This window comes from Pristis pectinata, chromosome 1, assembly GCF_009764475.1.
Source record: "Pristis pectinata isolate sPriPec2 chromosome 1, sPriPec2.1.pri, whole genome shotgun sequence".
Classification (NCBI taxonomy): domain Eukaryota; kingdom Metazoa; phylum Chordata; class Chondrichthyes; order Rhinopristiformes; family Pristidae; genus Pristis; species Pristis pectinata.
The window spans coordinates 136,537,877-136,563,405 of record NC_067405.1 but is presented as its reverse complement, the minus strand read 5'-3'; the positions used below and the strand labels follow the sequence as shown (position 1 = coordinate 136,563,405).

At 39.6% G+C, this 25,529-nt stretch overlaps 1 protein-coding gene across 1 annotated transcript in view; it reads right to left on the bottom strand.

Moving 5' to 3' along the window:
- The window catches only part of LOC127568849 (latent-transforming growth factor beta-binding protein 2-like), a 391,147-nt gene that overhangs the window by 346,299 nt on the left and 19,319 nt on the right, over nt 1–25,529 (bottom strand). The window contains exon 2 of the mRNA XM_052013064.1: nt 7,159–7,229. Within this exon, the coding sequence (XP_051869024.1) occupies nt 7,159–7,229 (71 nt within the window). The remainder of the gene's footprint in view (nt 1–7,158; nt 7,230–25,529) is intronic.

Here is a 25,529-nt window from a genome sequence, read left to right as displayed (position 1 = left end):
TATGAGGGGTTTATACTATAGGCCTCCTAATAGGCAATGGGGGGGGCAGAGGAACATATCATGCAAAGATTTAAAAACAACAGGGTTGTTGTAATGGGCAATTTTAACTTCTAATATTGATTGGGACTTTCTTGGTGTCAGGGGCTTGGATGGGGCTGAACTTGTTAGGTGCCTCCAGGAGGGTTTCCTGAAACAATATACAGAGAGTCCCGTTAGGGAAGGGCCTGTACTAGACCTTGCACTGGGGAATGGGATTGGCTAGGTGGGTATCAGTGCTGGGAGGTCTCTTGATTGTTATATATAATGAATGATTTGGATAAAAATGTAGGTAGGCTAATTAGTAAATTTGCAGATGACACAAAAATTAGTAGAGCTGTAGATAGTGAGAAAGGTTGTCAAAGGATACAGCAGGATATAGATTAGTTGGAAAACTTGGACTTTTTTTTTCTGGAGCAAAGGAAGCTGAGGGGCAACCTAATAGAGGTATATAAAATTATGAGAGGCATAGATAGGGTAGATAGTCGATCTTTTTCCCAGGGTGGAAATGTCAAGTACAAGAAGGCATGGGTTTAAAGTGAGAGGGGGCAAGGTTAAAGAAGATTTATTTTTTTTACATAGAGGGTGGTAGGTGCCTCAAACACGCTGCCAGGGGAAGAGGTAAAATCACTTATGATAGCAATGTTTAAGAAGCATTTAGACAGATAAATGAACAGACAGGGAATGAAGGGTTATACTGTAGACCATGTGCAGGCAGATGGGACTGGTTTAAAATGGCAGCATGGTCAGCACAGGCATAGTTGGCAAAAAGACCTGTTCCTGTACTGTACTTTTCTACATTCAATGTTCTATGTTCTATTTCTGTTATATAGAGCAGTAGTGAGACCACATTTGGAATACTGTGTACAATATTGGTCTCCTTATTTTAAGGAAAGATGTTAATATGCTAGCAGTTCAGAGAAAATTTATTGGACTCATACCAGGATATCATTTGAGGGAAAAGTTGGAGAGGCCAGGCTTGTACATTCTGGAGTCTGGAAGAGTGAAAAGGGGCTTAACTGAAAAAATATATGATCCTGAGGAGTCTTTACAGGGTGGATGTGCAGAGGATGTTTGCTTTTGTGTAAGAATCTAAAATTCAGGATTAATAATTAAAACAGTGACGAGTGATGTTTTTTCCCCTTAGAGGGTTACAGATCTTTAGAACACTTTATGCTACAAATGTCCTTTGAGGAAGATAGATTCTTGATAAGCAAAGGATGAAAGGTTGCTATGGGTAATTAGGAATGCAGAATGCCGTGATCTGATTATTAAATGGCAGAGCAGGTTTGAGAAGCCAAATAACCTACACCTGCTCCTAATTCTTATGTTTGTATGATCGTGATGAGCGGCAGAGCAAGCTCAAAAGGCCAGATGGCCAACTCCCGCTCCTAATTCTATGCTCTCATGTTATGTAGGTTAGGGTTCAGTTCAAGAACTTAGGTGACAGTGTTATAAATCAAAGCACTCAGGCTACTGCTAAGGATTTGTGGAATCTCACAGCTGACATTGTTCCAACCATCTCACTATTGACTGGGGTCATTTCTATGGATGAAGCAAAATTCCAGTTTCCTTACTGGCAGGTGCATTGCCAACTGCATCTAGAAAATTGCATAAGATAGCTCCCTTTTCCATAGGATAGTAACAGGACAGGTTTTTTTTAAAATATGTTTTGTGATCTGAGCATTACTGATAAGGCCAGGATTTATTACTTATCCTAATTGCCCTTGAGGTGGTATGTGTCTTCTTGAACAGCTGCAATATTTTTCCTGAAGGTACTCCTGCAATGCTGTTGGACAGGGAGTTATAGGATTTAGACCCAGGGACATGACGGACCAGTATTATAGTTGTGACTTGGAGGGCTATCTGCAAATGGTAGTGTTCGCATGCTCGACCTTAGAAGAAGAGGTTACAGGATTGGGAGGTGCTGTCGGAGAAGCCTTTGTTCATTTTTAAAATGCTACAAACTCCAGCCATTGTGCATTAGTTGTGGAGAAAATAAGTGTTTAGGGTGATGAATTGGGTATCAGTCAAGCAGGATGCTTTGTCCTGCATGGTGTACAAACTCCGAGGAATGTTAAAGCTGAACTTATCCAGGCAAGTGGAGAGCATTCCATTGCACCAGAGTAACTCACTTGGATCCACAGTATTTAAGGTAAAAATATGGGGGGGGGGGTGAAAATGGGATTGTTAGGATTATAGGATTGTTTGTTGGGAGTCCAAATGACCTCCTCCTATGCTGTAATAAGTAAGTAAGGTGATTCAATTTCTAGTCCCTAATGATATGAATTTAAGCTAATTGAAGTAAGTTTGAAGTTATAATTCCGTATCTAGCTGTTTGAACTGAATTCCTTGTTTGGAATATCAGGATGATAATCATTTAAATCTTAAAACAAGGAAAACATTATACTTAATAGGAGTATGAAACAGTCATAACAAGGAAAACATTATACTTAATAGGAGTATGAAACAGTCATCAATTTAACAGTTATTTTCATTAAAATGAATACAATATTAAAAAAACATTAGTTATATAAAATGCTGGAGCCAGAAAATCACCTGAGCTGTTGTTTTTTCCCCACTCTCACACTATTGCCTCTAATGATTTCAAAGTTTAGCATCCAACATCTCAACCATATGCTATTCCTTGGTAACATCATCTGAAAAAAGTCTGTGATATCAACCACCTCCATTATGCCACCATAGCACAAGACTTTTCAACTGCTTCAGTACTGTTAGGCTGTGTGTGTTATGCTAAAATTCCTTCAGTTAAACCTCAGATGACTAGATTCATTGGTTTCAACCCCACCTCAAACTCTACTCGCAAACTATCAATTTTCATCCATCTCACTGGCTGTTCTTTCAGATTATCTGCTGCTTCAGCATCCTATTTGCTGTCAAACCAAGCTTTTTACTGCATTACTTCATCATCAAGACCTCTGCCATTTCAGCAAATCTGCTGTTGAATCCCTGAAGTATGCTGTTGTAACCTCCAAAATAATTGACTATAACAACGTTCTTCTGAATTCTCTCATATTCCACAATCTTGAGCTCATCCATTTGTTGCTCTCTGTTCCCTAAACTGCACGCCTGTTCACTCAACCTCACTGTTCACTAAATTCAATTTCAAATTCAAATAGTAATACAATTTTAAAATTCTCTTCATCTTCAAATCATTGCTTTGTGCCTCCTTATCTCTGTAACCTCCTTCAGCTATATAACCCTCCAAATCTGCAGTCCTCCATTTTTGGTCTCTTCTGCAATATCCTTCTTTGCCCTAAAATTGCTGGGGTATTTCCGCCCATTCAAGCTGTGCTATGGAACATGTCTCTTATCTTGTCATTTCTCTAACCTCCTTTAAGCTGATTCTTAAAACCAACCACTTGGATAAGTTTTTTGACACCCATACTAAAGTTTCCATCTTTAAAGCAGTTATAATATTGTCTGATTATGTTCTTGTGAGCTACTTTGGAATATTTTACTCTTGAGATAAAATGAAAGTGGTTGTGTTTGCTGTTGATGCTCTGCTCAAGTACCATGGACAGCTCAGCATGAAGGCTGGATTGTCTTTTCTGATAGAGGTAAGTTTCTCTATACATTTCTCATTTATAAATACTGTCTGCAAAATATCTGAGGAGAAGGAGCAAACACTGGCAGGGCCTTACTTGTTTTGAAAGTTCTCAAAAGGTCTTGGCATTTCACCAGCTTATCACAAGTAATTTCCTTATGGAAAGAAATTTAGGATAGTAATTAATCTTTGGTCGCTGGTACTAAATGGTTGTCATAATATTAGTCACTTATTGTACTCTCCTCTTAATATCTGATAAAGTAAATTAATGATCAAAAACTACCTTCGACACTACTCTGTCCAACTTCTCAAGTCTAACCCTGAAAATAGAGCTAATGGACATGAAAGAAAACAGTTTACACAAGTAGAAGTATATCATAAAATTGCTTCTATTATTTTTGGAGGGAAGTTGTTGGTAATGATTCTGCTTATTTTGTCAGTCAATCACTGCTGCCTTCTATCCCACAACATTCATTCTGCTTTGTCTTTTCCTCATATCCCAAATTTCTCTGCCTCTATATTTGCTGAAGAAAAATTGATGCACGACTAATTGTTTTCAATTATAATGGGAAACACACTTTTACCTACAACAGATGCTTCCTAATCTCCTGCACCTTTCCAGCATTTTCTGCTTTACAGAAGAGTAGGATTTACCATCCCTATTTTGACATTCTAACAACTTCTCTTGGGTTAGTGTAAATGGTGCTTCAAGGTTGACACAGGCTTGGTGGGCCAAAGGGCCTGTTAATTGCTATTTAATTCTATCATTCTATTCAACTAGGAGATAACCTCACTTATAATGTTGACTTGACTAAATTTATTCACCGATTATTGTTCAAAAATGTTAATATCATGTGCTATTCAGTGCTTATATCTAGAACTATCTGGCTGCATCATAGCTTGGTATGGCAACTGCTCTGCCTGGGACTGCAAGAAACTGCAGAGAGTTGTGGACACAGCCCAGCACATCACGGAAACCAGCCTCCCCTCCATAGACTCTGTCTATACTTCTTGCTACCTCGTTAAAGCAGCCAGCATAATCAAAGACCCCACCCACCCCGGATATTCTTTCTTCTCCCGTCGGGTAGAAGATACAAAAGCTTGAAAGTACATACCACCAGGCTCAAGGACAGCTTCTATCCCACTGTTATAAGACTATGGAACAGTTCCCTAGTACGATAAGATGGACTCTTAACCTCACAATCTACCTCATTATGACCTTGCAGCTTACTGTCCATCTGCACTGCACTTTCTCTGTAGCTGTGACACTTTATTTTGCATCCTGTATTGTTTTCCCATGTACTACCTCAATGCACTGTGTAATGAATTGATCTGTATGAACGGTATGCAAGACAAGTCTTTCACTGTACCTTGGTACTAGTGACAATAATAAACCAATTCCAATTATATTTGGAATGGCAGGATCTGACAGAGGATACCTTTCATTGTCTTGTATGGCAGAACTATTCAAGACTTAGCATCTTCAGCAGAACAACTGTATCCTATCATATTCTGAAACCTCATAGTGCAGCCTATTCCTCACAATATCAATGTTAGTTCATTGAGTGTGTTGAGGAACATGCCAGAGGTAGCACCAGACAAAAACTTGGTAAAGCTGGAACCCAGGACTACAAGTAGGCTAAACAGCTGAAGCACTGTTATAGGCAAGTAAACAACCTCCAGTTTCCTCCCACATCCCAAAGACGTATAGGTTGGTAGATTAATCAACCACTGTAAATTGCCCTTAGTCTGTAGGTGAGTGACAGAATTTGGGGAGAGTTGCAGAGAATGTGGCAAGAATCAAAAATGGGATTAATGTAGGATTAGTGTAAAATTGGTGGTTGATCAATGGTCGGAAGGACCATTTCCATGTTGTATCTCTAAATGTGCATATGTGGCTCTAAAGTACTTGGTACATCATGAGTTTATAAAATATGTCTTCCTTAAATTAAAACTTAATATACAGCTACCAAATTACAAATCTCTCCCATACTGTCCCCTTCTGAGGTTCAAATTGGAGAATGCTCCCAAAACTCTTGCAAAGAGTCTTCTTTCCCTCATCCTCTTTCTTCTAGAAGCTTGGTCTTACCCATGTCACCTTTGTTTAATATCCCAGTCACATGTAATTAAATGGAATGTCTACTCATTCACCTATATCTCGAAGCAAATAGTCAGGATGTATCCTGAACATGTCACTACACTCCCTGTAGACTTTAAAAGCAAACAAAATTATAACAACAGCTGGTAGAAATCAGTAACCAATTAAAACTAAAGTAACTGATGATGCGTTTAACTTGCATTGGTGGGAAGGCTCCCGCTGTACGCTCAGCTGTATATGATTTTTGTGAGAACATTAACTGGAGCAGGAGTTCCAAAAAGGCAGCCCGGTGACAAATCAGCCCATTACAAACTACCTATTTTGACAAGTTCCAACGGGTATTAGGTGCACATGCACCAATGGTCTCAGCAATAAGGCAATCAGTGCAATTCACCCATGTACGCACATACAAGCGACCCCCGCGCTGTGGTCGTCAGGTAACAAAAATTCGCCCTTATAGAATTCATAAATCACTACCCAAATATTTGAGATACAGAATAAAATTGCTCTCGTGGAATTTATGTGACAAAAAGTAAATGCGCATGCACAGATGGTGCGGTTTTGCGTTACAGAAAATCGCAATATGGAACGTTCTCTCGGAAAGCAACCAATGGTTGCCTGTAGTCCATTTTGGAAACCAAAAGATCTGCACTTTATCGATCTAAATTTTGCCCCGCTTTAATTTAAGGTACAGTCCCCATAACTTCATGTCAGCTAACTTGAACATCTGCTCATATCGTGGTAAATGTTTGTCAGTACTGCAGCCTTCAATTACAAATGCTCTGTATGAAATATACTAAATGTCCGCACCATTTAGACACCTCACGGAATTACAAATGATGAAAGTTTGTCATTCCACAGTGACCAATTCTAACTAGCCTTGTTTGTGCTTCAAATTCGGCAGCTGCTTCCTACCCGTTAATGTGTATGATCAAACCTAAAATCGAGGATTTTTTTTATATGACGGTGACTGAGGAGTGGAGTGAAAATAAGGGCAATACAACATCTATGCAATCATAGTGGAGGATGGCACCCTGAAGAAACAACCAGAGGAGGAGTTTGTTGCGGTGGGACACAAATTCCTCAATCGCAGTCAAATGTTTCTTATTCGCTTTCCTGTCATTGTAAATAGAGCACAGCAGATGATGGAGGTGAAGAAGCAGTTTCATTTGTGCCACTTTGCTCACCAGTTTTTGGGATCTCTGCAGTGATGTAAAACTGTGTTGTTTTCCCTGATAATGGGATATCAGAGAGAGTTGTTCTTCTCCTAAGAACTGGTGTTTATTTCTAATATTTGATATGTATAGTATTTATTAATCTTTTATATGTATTTTGCATTTAACTAATAAAGTAGTTTCTCAAGTATATTAATTGGATCCAAACCATACTTTATCAAGGCAGAATTTTACTACAGTCATGCAATTACAAAAGTATTTTGCTTAAATATCATACTTACGTTTCATACATCGGTTTGTACTTTGGCTCACAGTCCATCCAGAACAGCATTGTTTTCCACAAACATTAGGCCTATAAAGGAAAAATTGTATTTGTAAATTATAAAACTCTGCGTTAGAAAGCTTTATATATTGTTTGTTTTGGTTAGGAATGTTCATATTCAATCACAAAACAATGACAAATTAAATCCCTAAATCTATGCAAGATGATGTAACCTAGCTCAGCAAACCTACCAGGGCCTGGGTACCATTACAATACTGTATGATATTCGCTAATCTTAGTTGGGATGATAGTTGGGAAAATAAAATTGGCCTCAGGGCTACGAAATATCAAGATGAACTACCATCCCTAAATGCCATTCTGGTTATTTTGTTGCTATGACACCCCCAAAGGTCAATGGGTACAGATACGCATTGTCAGTGTCCATATATGCACAAAGACAAGTAAAGTGACAGAAAATTGGAGATGAAAAAATCCCCAGAAGAGTACTTTTCCGCAATTTGGCAAGCAATTGTATTGAGCTCTGGGACTGTTTTAACCTAGCTCAACATTCAAACTGCTAACTAATTCAAGCTAGTTAAATAAAAAATAGCTTCTCCTTCTTATTTTGGATAATGAATTACTAGGGGGAGTTCAATTTATTGTTGGTAATGAATAAACAAGAATGTAGTTAGACTGCATCAATTAATCCTTTATCAATCAACAGGTTATTTTCTTGTGCTCCAGATCATTTGATACCTCTAAGCTTTCCTGTCTGATTTCAATCACAGTTATCCCACTTAAGTTTTATTACAGCTGAGCTGCGGAGTGAGGAATTAAAAGAAACAAAAATGAAGTGCACAAGACAGATCCAGAAACTCAGTATCTGTCAATTATACATGCTATTTTTTAAAAAATGAAAACAAATAAATTCTTCAATATTTTGTTTTTGGTCGTCTAAACGTGAGTTATTCAAACTCAATTTTATTTGTGTTCTAGGGGCATATGAAAGAGAAATAACCAATATCAACTAATAAAAATTAAGTGGAAAATATGTACTGCTTATTTGTGCTATCAGAATGAATGGGAAATCTAGCAGTGTGAGGTCAATAACAAGTAATTGAGAAAGAAAGAATGGTAGAGAACAGAAGGGGAATACAAATCAATTATGTGGACTCAGCTCAGCACATTATGGAAACCGGCCTCCTCTCCATGGACTCTGTCCACACTTTTCACTGCCTTGGTAAAGCAGTTAACAAAATCAAAGACCCCACTCACCCCAGACATTCTCTCTTCTTCCCCCTCCCATTGGGCAGAAGATACAAAAGCCTGAAAGCGCATACCATCAGCCTCAAGGACAGCTTCTATCCCGCTGTTATAAGACTATTGATCAGTCTCCTTGGACAATAAGATGGACCCTTGACCTCACAATCTACCTCATTATGATCTGCAACTGTAACACTTTATTCTGCATTCTGTTATTGTTTTCCCTTGTACTACCTCAATGCACTGTTGTAATGAAATGATCTGTATGGATAGCATGCAAAACAAAGTTTTTCACTGTACCTCAGTACATGTGACAATAAAAAACCAAGTTACCAATTTTTTTGCTCCTCTATTTAAGCAATTTTATCTTTAATAAAAGCAGAAAATACAGGAAATAATCATGAAGTCTGACTGAATCTGTGGAGAAAGAGACAAGGGTTAAGTTTCGAGACAAAAACATCTCAATCCCCTTTCCACTGGAAAATAGATAGATGCCATAGGAGATTAAAAGTAATCTTTTAGCCTTGAAGTTAAATCAAAGATTTGAGCAGATAGCCAAACATTATTTACAGTATCTTTGAAAGTTTGGAATGACCCATCATAAACCAATGCTGTCCTTACTGTGAAGTTACTTCCAGAGTGTTGTTGGCTATCGAGTTGCAGAATTTAAGTTCTTTGAAGATGAAGGAACAGAAATATATTTTCAATTCAAGATAGTGTGTGACTTAAAAAGGAAGCTGCAGGTGGTGGTATCCTCATGCACCTGCTACCCTTGACTTGCTTAGTGGTAGAGGTCATGTGTGTGGACTAACCTAAGCCAGCAACTCCAGTGTATTTTATAACAATAGGCACACTCCAGCCATTATTCTCCAGTTGTGGCGGAATAATTTTTTAACATAGAACATAGAACAGTACAGCAAAATACAGGCCCTTCGGTCCACAATATTGTGCCGACCTTTAAGCCTCGCCTAAGACTACCTAACCCCTTCCTCCCACATATCTCTCTATTTTAAATTCCTTCATATGCTTATCCAGTAATCTCTTGAATTTGATCAATGTACCTGCCTCCACCACCGACCCAGGCAGCACATTCCATGCCCCAGGCAGCACATTCCATGCCCCAACCACTCTCTGGGTAAAAAGCCTTCCTCTGATATCTCCCTTGAACTTCCCACCCATTACTTTAAAGCCATGCCCTCTTGTATTGAGCATTGGTGCCCTGGGAAAGAGGCGCTGGCTGTCCACTCTATCTATTCCTCTTAATATTTTGTACACCTCTATCACGTCTCCTCTCATCCTCCTTCTCTCCAAAGAGTAAAGCCCTGGCTCCCTTAGTTTCTCCTCATAATGCATACTCTCTAAACCAGGCAGCATCCTGGTAAATCTCCTCTGCACCTTTCCAATGCTTCCACATCCTTCCTATAATGAGGCGACCGGAACTGGACACAGTACTGTAAGTGTGGTCTAACCAGAATTTTATAGAGCTGCATCATTACTTCACGGCCCCCAAACTCGATCCCTCGACTTATGAAAGCTAACACCTCATAAGCTTTCTTAACTACCCTATCCGCCTGTGAGGCAACTTTCAGGGATCTGTGGATATGGACCCCCAGATCCCTCTGCTCCTCCACACTACCAAGAATCCTGCCATTAACGTTGTACTCTGCCTTGGAGTTTGTCCTTCCAAAGTGCACCACCTCACACTTCTCCGGATTGAACTCCATCTGCCACTTCTCAGCCCAGCTCTGCATCCTATCAATGTCCCTCTACAATCTTCAACAATCCTCCACACTATCCACAACATCACTAATCTTTGTGTCGTCTGCAAACTTGCCAACCCACCCTTCTACCCCCTCATCCAAGTCATTAATAAAAATCATGAAAAGCAGAGGTCCCAGAACCGATCCATGTGGGACACCGCTAGTCATAGCCCTCCAATCTGAATGCACTCCCTCCACCACAACCCTCTGCTTTCTACAGGCAAGCCAATTCTGAATCCACATGGCCAAGCTTCCCTGGATCCTGTGCCCTCTGACCTTCTGAAGAAGCCTACCATGTGGAACCTTGTCAAATGCCTTACTAAAATCCATGTAGATCACATCTACTGCACTACCCTCATCAATCTGCCTGGTCACCTCCTCAAAGAACATGATCAGGCTTGTGAGACATGATCTACCCTTCGCAAAGCCATGCTGGCTGTCTCTGATCAGACCATGATTCTCTAAATGCCCATAGATCCTATCTCTAAGAATCCTTTACAACAGCTTGCCCACCACAGACGTAAGGCTCACTGGTCTATAATTCCCTGGACTATCCCTACTACCTTTCTTAAATATGGGGACAACATTTGCCACCCTCCAATCCTCCAGTACCATTCCCGTGTACAACAAGTACTCAAAGATCCTAGCCAAAGGCTCAGCAATCTCCTGCCTCGCCTCGCGCAGCCGCCTGGGGAATATTCCGTCAGGACCTGGGGACTTATCTGTCCTAATATTTTCTAAGAGCTCCAACACATCCTCTATCTTGATATCAACATGCTCTAGAGCATTAACCTTACCAACACTGTCCTCAGCGTCATCAAGGCCCCTCTCCTTGGTGAATACTAAAGAGAGTATTCATTGAAGACCTCACCCACTTCCACAGCTTCCAGGCACATCTTCCCAGCTTTGTCTCTAATCAGTCCTACCTTTACTCCTGTCATCCTTCTGCTCTTCACATGTGAAAAATGCCTTGGGGTTTTCCTTAACCCTACTCGCCAAAGCCTTTTCATGTCCCCTTCTTGCTCTCCTCAGTCCGTTCTTAAGTTCCTTCCTTGCTATCCTATATTCCTCAAGAGACCTATCTGATCCTTGCTTCCTAAACTTTATGTATGCTGCCTTCTTCCTCCTAACTAGAAATTCCACCTCTCTTGTCACCCATGGTTCCTTCACCCTGCCATTCTTTCTCTGCCTCACCGGGACAAATTTATCCCAAACATCCTGCATGAGATCCCTGAACAATGACCATATCTCCATAGTACATTTCCCTTCAAAAATGTCATCCCAATTCACACTCGCCAGTTCTAGCCTGATAGCCTCATAATTTGCCCTTCCCCAATTAAGTATCTTCCTGTCCTCTTTGCTCCTATCCTTGTCCATGACAATGCTAAAGGCTACGGAGCGGTGTTCACTGTCCCCCAAATGCTCACCCACTGACAGATCTGTCACCTGACCCGGTTCATTACCTAATACTAGATCTAATATGGCATTCTCTCTAGTCGGTCTGTCAACATACTGTGACAGGAATCTATCCTGGACACAACAAACTCTGCCCCGTCTAAACCTTTGGTACTAAGCAGGTGCCAATCAATATTTGGGAAGTTGAAGTCTCTCATGATAACAACCCTGTTATTCTTTGCACCTTTCCAAAATCTGCCTCCCGATCTGCTCCTCAGTATCCTTGCTGCTATCAGGGGGCCTATAGAATACTCCCAGTAGAGTAACTGCTCCCTTCTTGTTCCTAACTTCCACCCATACTGACTCTAGCAGGAACCTGCGACATTATCCACCCTTTCTGCAGCTGTAACCCTGACCAGCTGTATCCCTGACCAGTAACGCCACCCCTCCTCCGCTTCTCCCCCCCTCCTTATCCTTTTTAAAACACTGAAATCTGGGAATATTCAGTATCCATTCCTGCCCTGGTGACAGCCATGTCTCTGCGAGAGCCACAATATCATAGTTCCATGTATTTATCCAAGCTCTCAGTTCCTCACCCTTAATCCTGATGCTTCTTGCATTAAATGCACTTTAACCCATCCACCTTACTACTTTTATACCCCAACTCTGCTTCTCCTTCCTCAAAGCCTGGCTTTACTCCATGCAACATACCATCCGGGATTCTCGCTCATGTCCACAGACCTCCTGTCTGTTCCCCTGACTATCAAGCCCCCTATCACTATTGCCCTCCTCTTTTCCTCCCTTCCCTTCTGAGCATCAGGACCAGTCCCAGTGCCAGAGACCTGGCTACTGCCACTTGATCCCTGTAGATCATCCCTCCTCAACAGGATCCAAAGTCAAATAGCTGTTTTTGAGGGGAACAGCCTCCGGGGTCCTCTGTTCGCCTGTTCCCTTTCTCTTTCTCTCCACTGACAGTCACCCATCTATCTGCCCTCTGGATCCTAGAAGTACCTGCTCTAAGGGGGGGTGGGGGGGGGGGTGACTGCCTCCCGATGCACAGCATCTACATAACTCTCTCCTTCCCTGATGCTTCACAGTGTGTGAAGCTGCGACTCCAGCTCATCAATTCTGAGCCGAAGTTCCTCCAGCCTCAAGCACTTACTGCAGATGTGGTAACCGTGCACCACAGCAGGGTGCACTAGCTCCCACATCATGCAGCTGCAGCACATCACCTCACCCTCCTTAAGATAGTGCTTGAGATGCCAATCAAGCAGGCTGCTTTGTCTGGTATGATGCAAAGCTGCTTGAGTGTTGTTGACATTGCACTCATCTTGACAAGTAGACTGTATTCCATCACTCTACTGACCAGACTTGCTGATAACAGAAAGACATAGTGATGCCAAAGGTTGAGTTAGCTGGGTCAATTTCTGTCCTGATCTCATAGCCGCTGTATTTAGGTGGCTGATCCAATTAAATTTCTGGTTAATGGTAGTGCCCAGAGTGTTCATGGTGAGGGAAACTTGATGATGCAAAGCACTATTAAACGTAAAAGATTGGTGTTTGGACTTTCACTCTCTCTCTCTCTCATTGGAAATAATTCTTATATGACTGAAGACACAAGTGACTGCAGATGCTGGAATCGGGAGCAAAAAAACAAACTGTTGAAAGAACACAGCAGATCGAGCAGCATCTGTGGGGGGGAAATGAACAGTCAATGTTTTGGGTCAAGAGCCTTCATCTGGATTTAAAGACAGAGGTGAGATAGCCAGCATAAAGAGGTGAGAGGGAGGGTGGGGCAAGAGCTGGCAAGCAAGATAACAGTAAAAATATAGGACATTTAAAACTGTAATGCACTGGGAGACTGGAAGGATGGATGAACAGGTCAGAATGTGGGCAAAGCAATTTTGCAAATTTGTGAAAGGCGCAGAGGTGGGGTACCCAGAAAATTGTATTGGTCAACAGGTGATAATGGCATTCAGAGCCAGATTAATTCATTTTAGGAGCATTACCAAGACAAAAGTCAGTGTGATTATGAGTTTATGCAGTCGAAGCTCAGCTCCATTAAAATGGCTGAACAAGAAGGGAGATAATGAAGAGACAGGTCAACAGCTAAATTTTGGAAGAACTGAAGTTTGCAGAAGGGTGGGGGAACAAGATATCATATACACAGGATAAACATTCAAAGTTCACTGTAGTCTATCCCCTGCTTTAAAAGCAATCTTGCTGCACGTCAATTAGATGGCTAATTGAAGTACAGGTTACACAATTCCAGCAACAGCATTTTTTGCGACTGATTTCAACATTTTTCCCCATTATTCCTTAAGGTGGCAATACATTTCATAAAGATTTGTTTTGCTTTAAGTAAACGAACTGTTCTTCCTGATGCCCCACTGGAGATGAGAAAACCTCGAAGTGAAACAGACTTTAATTTACCTCTAAGTTTCGGTTTGCTCCGGTTTGGAAGTGGATTTTAAAATGGCGCTTCAACCGTCCGGCACGAGACGGGTTTGGAGCCAACGGTCAGGGTCAGTGCGCGCGGTTCGGAAAACCTCCGAACACCTTAATTATACCAATTTCATTCCTTTCGATGTGCATCGATTTTTTATCATTTTTATTTCGATTTTTTTTATCGGTAACCGTTAGTGGTTATGTCTGTAGACGCCGCATTGTCTGCAAGGTGAGATTGAACGTGAAATTTGCTGCAGGATTACCTAAGTAATGTAGAACTATATCATAGATACCGAAGTTTGAGTAATAGGGATGCAATGAAATGTAATGGACCATTTATTCCCTCTTCACTTCCAGGTATTAAAGAGATACAGATGTGGAATCTTTCCCTTGGTGTTTTTGGGACAGGAAAATAAATCTTTCTTTTAAAGATAATTCTTTCCCTGGAGAGGAACAAAACCAAACTTCAGGTATGCAGTTTATGGACATGTGCTATTCTGTAGAATGTAAATTTGTTATAGGTAATAGAAAAGTAATCAATCATAATGCATCAACAATTTTCTTTCTCAAAGAGCCAACAAACTACTTAGTGGCTGTAAACATCCCAAAGTTTCTTTATTGAAACATGTGAGCCAATTAAATTTTTTTGAAGTTATTTTGCCCATTGAAACTCGTGCTCTTGGAATGCTAACTCAAGAATTTAGGAGGAAACTCTTGTAACGTTTTTTTAAAAATTCAGCAGTGGAGTTCCCATCAACTGTAGCTATAATTGGATATGAATGGAGAAATAAACAACTATATTGCATCTGTTCAGTCAGCATTGACTTTAATAGAACTGAATATCAGATGTCACAACTAGATCCAGTTGTGAATGGGAGTGGATACTTAAACTAGCTTACAGAAGGAAGAATTTCCAAGTACATTCCCATCCTTAGTATTAGCCCAGCACTTGCATTTGAAACCATTCAGATGGAAGGGCCAAGTGGATGATCCACGTCAACTTCTTGCTGAGATCTCCACCTTCACAGAAGCCATTTTCCAGCCAGTTTGGTTCACTCCGTGTGATAATGACTGAGAGCACTTAATATAGTAAAGGCGACAATACAAGACAGCATCCTTGATGTAGTGCTAAATTTCAGAGGTGATGTGAGAGTGACTGCCCTTGCTATCATGGTAGCATTTGAACAAATGTGACATTAATGAGCCCACACAAAATTTAGGTCAAAGGGAAAAGCTCTCCAATGGTTGGAGTCATTCTTTACATGAAGGAAGGTGGCTGTAGATGTGGGAGGTCAACCATTTTTAAAGACTGTATCAATGGTCTTTATCATTAGATCAGAAGTAGAAATATGTGCTGATTGCACAGTGTTCACTTCCATTCACAACTCCTCAACAAATGATACTGTCTGTGCCTGCATGCAGCAAGACCCAGATAATAGTCAGGCATGGCTGATTAGTAATAATTAATATTTGCTGCAAATATGCCTCCAACAAAAGACAGACTAACCACCTGACCTTGACATTCAGTAGCAATATACATAAAGGAGCTCCTAACAATCAACATCATAGGGTCATATTTAACCAGAAGCTGGACCAACCTGATAAATAATGCAGTTTCAAAAGCAAGTCAGGGACTGGATATCCTGCTGTTGGTGACTCGCCTCCTGATACCAGAAAGCCTTTACACAGTGTATAAGGCACAAATCAAGAAATTGACAGAATACACTGATTGCCTGGATGAATTCAATTCCAACACCTCAGGAAGCTTGATAACACTCGGAATAAAGCAGCCCATATGATTAGCATGTTATCCATCATCCTAAATATTAATTCTATCCACCACTGTGGCTGCAGTGTATACCATCTACAAAATGCACTGCAGTTATTTGTCACGATTACTTCCAACCGGTAGCCTAAGAAGAACAAGGCAGAAAGTGCATGGGAACACCATCTCTCAGAGGTTTCCCTCCGAGGCACTCACCATCCCCACTTGTGGTCTTCCACCATCCTTTAGTCTGAATCCTGGATGTCCCAACCCAATAACAATGGCAGTATCTTCACCAGAAAATCTGAAGAAGTTCAAAATGATAGCTTACCAACAACTTCTCAAAGCAAACTGGTGTTTGGCAATAAATATTAGCTAGACTGCTCAGTGATGTTCACCCCCCATAAATAAAACAAAATAGAATCCAGCTACTCTTTATCCTGGCCCAAGTTGAATTTTAACCCCTTCATTTCCACACACTTTATGTCAGACATAAAGTGGAGTGAAGAGTTTTCATCCTAGGTTATTGTCCTGGCTTCTAAAGAGCTATTTGCTATCCAGTGGATGTTGAGTGACCCATTAGCTGAATGTCAGTTTGCCATCTGCGGGGTACTTGTACCTTAGTATATCTAGCCAGCTCTCCTGATCAGGACCGTGACTCTTCCACAGAAAAAGAGCTTTTGTCACAATTTCTCACCACATTTAAGAATTATTTAGATGAGCATTTGAAATGCCATGACATTGAAGGCTATAGGCTAGAAAAAGGGGTTAACATGGATATATACTTGATGGCCAGCATAGGCACAGTGAGCTAAAGGGCCCATTTCTGCTGTATGACAATGAAAAACAATGAAAGTATGACTTTCCATAAAAGAAAAACGTTTCCTGGTTTTCAGCTGTTTTCTCAATGCCTAATACATTGCATTAGCTGTATTTTTCATTGTTAAGTATGTTTCAAATAAATTTATTAAACAGTAAGTGGACATGTGACAACAAGTTATAAAATACCATAGAATTATTATTTTTTTGTAAGATGATATATAACCTGTACTAAATTGTGAGGTAGATTGATTCAGGCACCAAGTCACTGAATGACTTTTACATGAAATATCACTGCTTACTATCTCCAGATTCTTTGTCCAGTCCAAATATCTTTCTGATGTCTTCAGGTGACAAATCGGTTTTGAGAAGAGAGGCAAAAAATGTTTTTTTTATGGAAAAAGTTAAAGAGCCAAAGGAGCTTTTAGCATTTCTCAAATTTCAAAAGGAATTGCTATTACCATATCTCCAGATAAAATCCACAAAATGTCTGTGTTTTAGTGTTAGGGACTGCTCTCCCTTAAATAAGAGCAGTGGAAGCTGAACCCATAATCATTTTTAAAAGAGAAGCAGATGAGTGTTTGCAAAATGGATATTTTAATGAATATGCATAGTTACTTTTAGAGCTTTGCAAGGGAACTTGGACCATATTACCCTGGGGATGCTTAATGTTGAGCACACCCGGGACAACATAATCTTAAAGCACAGTCCATGTAAGTATATAACGTAACTAGATCCTTGGGCCTTCCTCTGAACAATGCTTGATCTCCAAGTGACCTCTGTGATGTCTGGTCCCTCTAAACCCCAAGATTCGACTCTCACTCACTGATATACCCAGCATCACGACTTTGCTATCAGTCCTGACCACCCCAACTTTACTGATGGACCCTTCACAATCTGAGAATCTCCACTCCTCCCATTCCAACCAGTGATCACTGATCTCCCCTTCATATCAACAACCTATAGGCCCATTTCAATCCCACTACTTTTTCTCCCTCACTCAAATACTGGGCTCCAATGGCTCTGTTCCCACCCTCACTATAAATGCTCGGGTTCAATGGTCACACTCCAGGCCACAGGTCCATTTGGGTCTGTGGCCAACTTCCTGAACCCAGTCTTTGAGGAGAAGACCAAGGGTGTCAAATTTACCCCTTGAAAATGTGCAACCCCACATCTGTTATTACCATGCACCTTGATCCCAACTTAAATTTCATGATGTGTACATTCTGGAAGTTCTAGAAGACAGTACTTTCAAGAGTTGGAACAGACAGGATAGTTTGAGTGGCTTCTTATACCATAAAGTTTCTATCATTTCACGAACTCAAATTATTAAGGAAAACACAGGCATAAATCTTGCAATATAAACAAATTTGTTTAGATATCTTAAAAGAGTAAGCAAGATGAAAATAAAAATATAATCCAGCGTAAAAGCTAAATTAATTTAAGTAAGCATTTCCAAATAGTGTGCAAGTAGTTGAGCTGTAAAGCACATCTGTGGCACAGATTTTCAATTGACCTCCTACTGAAAGACAGCATTAGACTGAAAACATCACAAGCATGTTAAATATCCCAAGTAAGATAGATGTTGCTTTTTTGTCACAGAGCCATCTGTTGGAAGCTTGCTTGCCTCTTTGATTTGTTGCTTTCAGCTATATTTTGGAAAAGTAAAGATACTTATAAAGTTTATAGTGTTTCCTATAGTGTCCAGTATTTTTGAGCTCCTGTGAGTTTATTAAAATTAAAAGTGTTCAAAACTTTGAATATAAACCTTTCATTTCACAAGCATTTATTTTGTTCCCTGAGTCAAAAGGATCTTAGCCATCTAAATCCTGCATAACAAGTAAACAAATATTCTTGGAAGAGGATTCTGGTTCCTTCAGTAATTTGTCATTGGATATCTAAGATTCATGCATACCAGTGGTAATTTTAATTGCAATTCAGATAAACTTGGTGGATGGGAGCCTCAAAGTCTGTGTTTCATCTGGAAAAGAGCTTTATCCTGATCCTCTCCCAGGACTACCAATGTATTCCATTACCACCCACCCACCTAAGCACGGTCTGGTTCTTGAAAACATGTGCGTATATGAAGTAATACAACCAAGATCTCTATACAATATGATTGACTGGCTGATTCAGATCTTGTGCTTCCATTACACTGCAAGTTTGAAGGCAGTTGGAAGGTGATAATTTTTCTCCATACTGATCTCAAAGAATAGCGTGACCTCAATTCTCCTAACAAGTGGATTTGCACTTGTCTTTTGTTTGGCACTAACCATAATATAATTCTATCTAGTGGTGATCTATTTCTGTTCTCGTAATTTCAACTGTCTCTTTTGTCACCCTTCTATTTTCTTGGTAACATTTGCCTGTCTCATTATGTGTCCCATCAATATTTTTTTAATCTGTGGAAAATAGGAACGTGGTACAGGAGCAGTATACTTTGTATTTCATGCACATATGTGGTATTGACAATTTTAGTTTAAGCATCAATTAAGTCTTTAAAATCACCAGAAAAATAGTTGGTGTAGTAACAGGTATATATTAGTTCAACTAACACCAGACAGCATTCTTCCTTTTTATTGCACCCTTATACTGAAACTCTCCACTTTTATACCTTTTCATACAAGCTCAATCTATGAGTGAAAGGTAAGCAGCACACCTGATCATAGACATCTCTTTCCCATGCAGTACAATCTTGAATTTTGATAGTTGGATCAACCACAGAATTAAATCCATGCGTAGAAACATATATGTGAATATACGAATGAGTAGGGAAGGAAACATCCTATTCTCATCCACCCTGTCAAGAATCCTCAGGGTCTCTTATGTTTTGATGAATTTCTGCCTCCTTCTACACTCCAGCAGATGCAAGCCTAGCTTGTCCAACCTTGCCTTATAAGACAATTTGCCTATTCCAGTTGTTGGTCTAGCAAACCTTCGCTGAACTGTTTCCAACATATTATCTCTCCTTAAGTAAGGAGACCAATATTGTACATCACATATGGTCTCACCAAAGCCCTAACTAACTGAAGGGTAGCCTCCCTATTTTGTATTCAATTCCCTTAGTTATAACCAAAAACATTCCATAAACTTTCCTAATTACTTCCTGCATCTACATACTAGCCTTTGCAAACTGTGCATTAGAAAACCCAGATCCCTTTGCATTTCACAGATCCACAATTTCTCAGCCTTTAAATAATAGTTTTTAATTTTCCCTGCCAAACTTTACAATTTCACATTTTTCCACATTATATTCCATATGCCAGAACTCTGCCCACTCACTTATCCTATCTGTATCTCTCTGTAGCTTTCTTATGTCCACCTCACAACATACTTTCCTATTTATGTTTATGTCATCAGCATATTTATGAACCATACCTTTGGCTCTTCCTTCCAACTCATTTATACAAATTAAAAAAGTTGATATCCTTAGCAACAATACCCATTGCAGACTATTCATTGTATCTTTCCAACAAGAAAAAGACCCATTTGTAGCTGCTACTCTGTTTCCTGTTTAATAGCCAATTTTCTGCCAGCACCAAAATTCTACCTTGTACTCTCTGAGCTTTTACCTTCTACAATAACCTTAAACTGCAATGCTTTCTGGAAATGCTATAATTAAGATAGCCAATGGTATTCTGTTAGCATATTAAATTTGGAACACATCTCATTCATTACTCTCAATTTGTTTTGAGAGCTAAGTCAACATATTTTCTTGAGTCCAGCCGAAATGGTTTGAAAACCACCACTAATGTGTTTAGCAGTACCTGAATCAGGTTGCTGAGGAATCCACATTAGCAAAATTTCTGTTTGCTCAATGTAGAGAGCATATTCTTTTCCCAACAAGACACATAGCAATTCCTTAAATTCAGAGCACTCTGCCACACTTGACAAGACTAAGACTCAGTATCTGTAAATATAGATAAACCTTTGTTATTAACAGTAAAGAATACAGAGACTTTTTCAAATATTGTCCAGTACCCTTTAGAGTGTCGGTTTGCAAAAACATATGGAACCATTAAGTGGCAAATTTTTCCTTCCAGATTTCATTTATAAGCCAGACCAGCTGATCAATCATTGACAGTGCCTTGGAGTACTATGTGTTCGTTAGGTTCATGAATCATACTGCATTAGCTGCCAAGCATCGACTTGGTTCTGAAGTTCCAATGTCTGGCCTGTAATTCTAAAACATTAAGCAGACCCAGATTAGAAATCGATTAAAACTATAAAGGATACTCACTGGTTTTCTATTAATTACAGAATTTGTATTACAGGCAAGAGGGGTTCAAATAAGGGCAAGGTTGCAAATTTGGTTTTGTTAGTCTCTTAAATCATGAGTGAGTTTTTTTTTTACATTAAGCAGCTAAATTTTATGCTTGTATTTTTTTTCATTTTGCCCCATTTTAAAAGTTATTTCCTTAATCCTTAAAGTTTTCCTCCTCTTTCGCAAAAGCTATAAGCCAGCCAAAAGAATGACAGATTTATCAATCAAGTTTGATGCTACAATACAGAAACTAGATAGTATGTTATTATAGGTTCCACACTGTTCGTTTAAAGGTTAAGTACTGGTTAACTTACTGGACGTATCCAGAGATTTAGACAACTAATCTGGAGATATTGGTTTGATTCCTATAGGACACCTACAAGATTTAAAATGAATTAATTTAATAAATTCAGACTTAAAAAAATGTAGTCTCAGTTATGGTGCCATGAAACTACTGGATTTATCTTTGAGGGAAGGAAATCTGCCACCCTCACCCAATCTGACAATGGGGTTGACTTTTAACTGCCCTCTGAAATGGCTCAACAAGCCACTAAGTTCTGGCAAAATATTGAGAATGTCCTTGCCACTGATATCCACATTCTATGAATGAATAAAAATAAACAGAGCCCCACCTCTCTTTTTCCAGTTGTTTACTTGGATGTCAAAGAAAGCCGCTCAGCCACTCCAGCATGCTCCACCATTTAATAGGATCATGGTTGATCTGATTGTAACCGTTCACCCCATTGCTTATCAACTATCTGTCTACCTCTGCATTAAAAATATCAAAAGTACAGAATGTTAACCAAAGTAATTAAGAGGCTATTCATCTCTTTCCCAATTCTGAGATCTTGTGAGTAGTTGATGTATCACCTACATAAAAGCAACTGATACATTCTGTATATGTGATACACTTTGAGATATATATGAGGGATACGAAAAGGCATATATTAAATGTGCTCCTGGTATCTAGAGAATACAAGAAAGTGGACTGAGATCAGCATGCATGCCAACTTTTGCTATTAGAGTTACTCTCCTCCTACCTGTTCAGATGATATTACAAGTTCTCTGGTACAACATAAAAAAGAACTGAAACATTTTCTGGTGTCTCCTGGCCAAACCTTTCTCCCTCAATCAATCTCTTAAAATGTGTTAATTGATCATTAATCTCATGACTAATTATGGAATTTTCTGAGCATAAAATTATTGCCTGTATGACATCAATGCACACTAATGAAACAATACTGCATTGCATTGTTTTGCTTACATTGTAAGCTTTTATTTCAATGTTTTATTTCATTTGTACCAGTTGCCAATTATGGTATAAAAATTCAAACAAGTCAAAGCAACACACACAAAATGCTGGAGGAACTCAGCAGGTCAGGCAGCATCTATGGTCCTGATGAAGGGTCTCGACCCGAAACATCGACTGTTTATTTCCCTCCATAAATGTGTCTGACCTGCTGAGTTCCTCCAGCATCTTGTGTGTGTTGCTTCAGATTCCAGCATCTGCAGAACCTCTTGTGTTTCCAACTATTCAAAGCAGTCTATTTTTTTAAAAGGCAGAATTTTTACACTGTAAAGCTAAAAATGAAGTAGAACTCAAACCCATTAAAAATGTTTAAACTTCTGATATTATGATGCGATGGAAAAAGAGGGAGGGCCTTGACAGCTTAAGAAGCTGAGATCTTGACTCCCATTTAATAGGTTCTAAGTTCAAGTCCCAAGACAGCCTTTCACTGGCACTAGTTTGTCTCACTTGAGTAAATGCTGTCAGTTCCTGTCTAAGACATTAATGAAACACATACAGCAGACTTCCAGATGGATGAGGAAAAGCAGAATGTATGACAAATGATAACCTGCAAGGAATATAAGTGAAAAATAAATGTCTTCTATGGAAAAAAAATCACAAGAATTAAGATTGTCAACTTGGATAACACAGAACTGTACTATAGAACAGATCTGATTCTGTGGGATAAAAGTATATTTTGAAGTTCTGCTCCACAGGTATTTCATTAAAACTGTATTCTAAATTCTCTTCACAGTATTACAAGCTGAGTAATATTAAAGATAATTAATGGGTTAGCAACGTCATTGCTAGATACTTAAAATTTCTGAGATATGAAGCCAGAATCGATTTCAGACAGCCGTTGGCAGTTCAGAAATGAATAAAATAAGGGAAGGGTGACTGTTACGCAGTGAAAAACACAGTCTTTAGGTGCATGATGTCTTCCAGGCCAATGGGGAGAAGGGTCTTTCAAAGAAGGGGTGTTCTGACAATAGAAAGGTGAACAGATGGGAGAACCCAGTGAGGGAAGGCCATAGCCATCTTTGTGGGGTCTGGTGGAGCACTCCTGATGCTCTTGGCATCGCAAATGAAAAGTTATAGTTGTCCAAGAGGGTCTTATCCTTGCCACAACCCAAAAAGAAGCCACTTGGCCCATCAGGTCCATGCAGGCTCCAAGGGTAGGATTCATGTATGTCCCATTACCTTTCTCCTGTACCATTCCTTTTCACAGTAAATGAAGATTAAAAAATGCAGATGCTGGAAATCTGAAATAAAAACCTAAAATGCTCAAAGTCTGAAATAAAAACCTTGAATTTTGGAAACACTAAGGAAATCAGGCAGCATCTGTGGATAGAGGAAACAGAGTTGAAGTTTTAAATCAGGGACCTTATATTAGAACTGGAAAAGATGGGAAAAAAAGTTTTAAGTTATGGAAAGATTGTGGGAGGTGGTGGGTGGAGCGGGTGCATTAGACAAAAGCAACATCTCCAACCTCTTCAGTGCCTTGAAAACTTTATGAAACGTGGTGCCCTGGACTGGGCATACCATTCTCACTGTAACCCAACCAAGGTTTTTCAAGGATTAGCATAACCATTTTTTATCCTCTGTGCTTCTGTATTGGATAGTTGGCTTGAGTTCTAGGCATATTGGATGCCTTAGCTAAGCAAATTCTAATTTCTTACGTGGTTAACCACATATTCAGCTTCACAGTATGATTCATCTTAAGAAAATGTTTACACAGTCACCAAAATTCCCATATGTAACTCTTCTTCATGCATAACCCCGGATGGAAGAGCATCATCAAATTCTACTACAATGGCGCCATAACTATCGTCTGCTTCAATCTATAATAGAAATGAAACACTTCTATCTATATTTTTACTCACATAGAGAAACTGATATAGCAAGGACACCGATTATCCAGACAATGGTGAACTACATGGAACCAAGTCCATCTCCAGCAGACTGCAATTAATATTTGAAGGAATAAGACTTTCACTTTCACTTGTGCACTTTTTGAGCAAGAGAAGTTGACAATGTTTATGTCATTGAAAGGCATTGTTGCTAAGTAGATTTAACCTTCTGTGCTTAGTTAAACAGGCAATTAATATGCCATGAAAATTAGCAGGGAGTTAAGGGAAAATTCCATTTTCACAAAACTAATTGGACAGTCAAATTATCCTGCAATATTGTGGGAATTCACAATCCACAGTTGACTTCTTCGTCAATATAACTTGTTAGTTTATTAGTAATGATGTGCATTTTTCATTTGGCTTTTTTGTAAGCAAATTATGAGGATTATCCACAGGGTTAATATTTGTTACTGGCAGATATATCTGTAACAAATATATATCTGTATACATTTCAATCTGGTGAACTGAAGTCTTGCAGCAGTAAGAACATCTGAGTCTGGGCTGATAAACAGCCTGATGAAAATCAGAGAGCTTAATGGGATGTGAAAATAGAGACAGCAAGAAAATAATGAGGGGAATGGGGAGAAAGAGGTGAAGGAAAGAGAGTAAGGAGTGAAAGCTGATTGACTAAAAAACAAAATGCTGGGAAAACTCAGCAGGTTAGGCAGTATTTGCTGAAAGTAGAAAGTTAATATTTTAAGTTGACTAGCAATGTTAACTCTGCATCTCTTTCCACAGATACTGCCTAACCTGATGAGTGTTCCCAGCATCTTCTGCTTGTATTTCAGATGTCAAGCATCTGCAGTTTTATTTTAATTTTCATTTGATTGAATTTTTTGTAGAGGTAACTAAGGCTACAGGTCCTCCCTGGGTTACAACAGCATTCCATTCCTGACAACTGTTCGTAACCCTGGAAGAGCAGCCGTCAGCTGGCCTCACTGATCAGTGAGTGAGTGAATTTGCTTAGTGCTCCCAGCTCTGCTCGGTTCAACCCAGTCCCTGATCTTTGCGACTCAAGTGGAGGGTGGGGGGAAGAGAAGGCATGCGGAAATGCCCCGTTTCCACCTGCCAGAAGATGCCGGCAGCCCCACAGCAGCCATTAAATCCATCCCCATTCATCCCTTTGGTGTCCCAAATGCTCATTCATATGTACAGGATTTCCATAAGTCAGCTGTTCATAACCTGGGGAGAGGCCTGTATCAATGAGGCTGGTGCAATTGATAAAATATACATGATCTTCAATCAGGCCTTTGATTAAGTCCCACATGGGAGACTGATCCAAAAGATAAGGCCCTATAGGGTCCAGGGCAACTTGGCAAATTAGATTCAAAATTGGCTTGGTGATAGGTGACAAAGATGCAATTGAAAGCCTATGGCATAATGCAGAGTTTAGTGCTGGGGCCCTTACTGTTTATTATACACATTAACAATCTGGATATGTTTACAAATTACAAATGGCATGTAAATTGATGTCATTG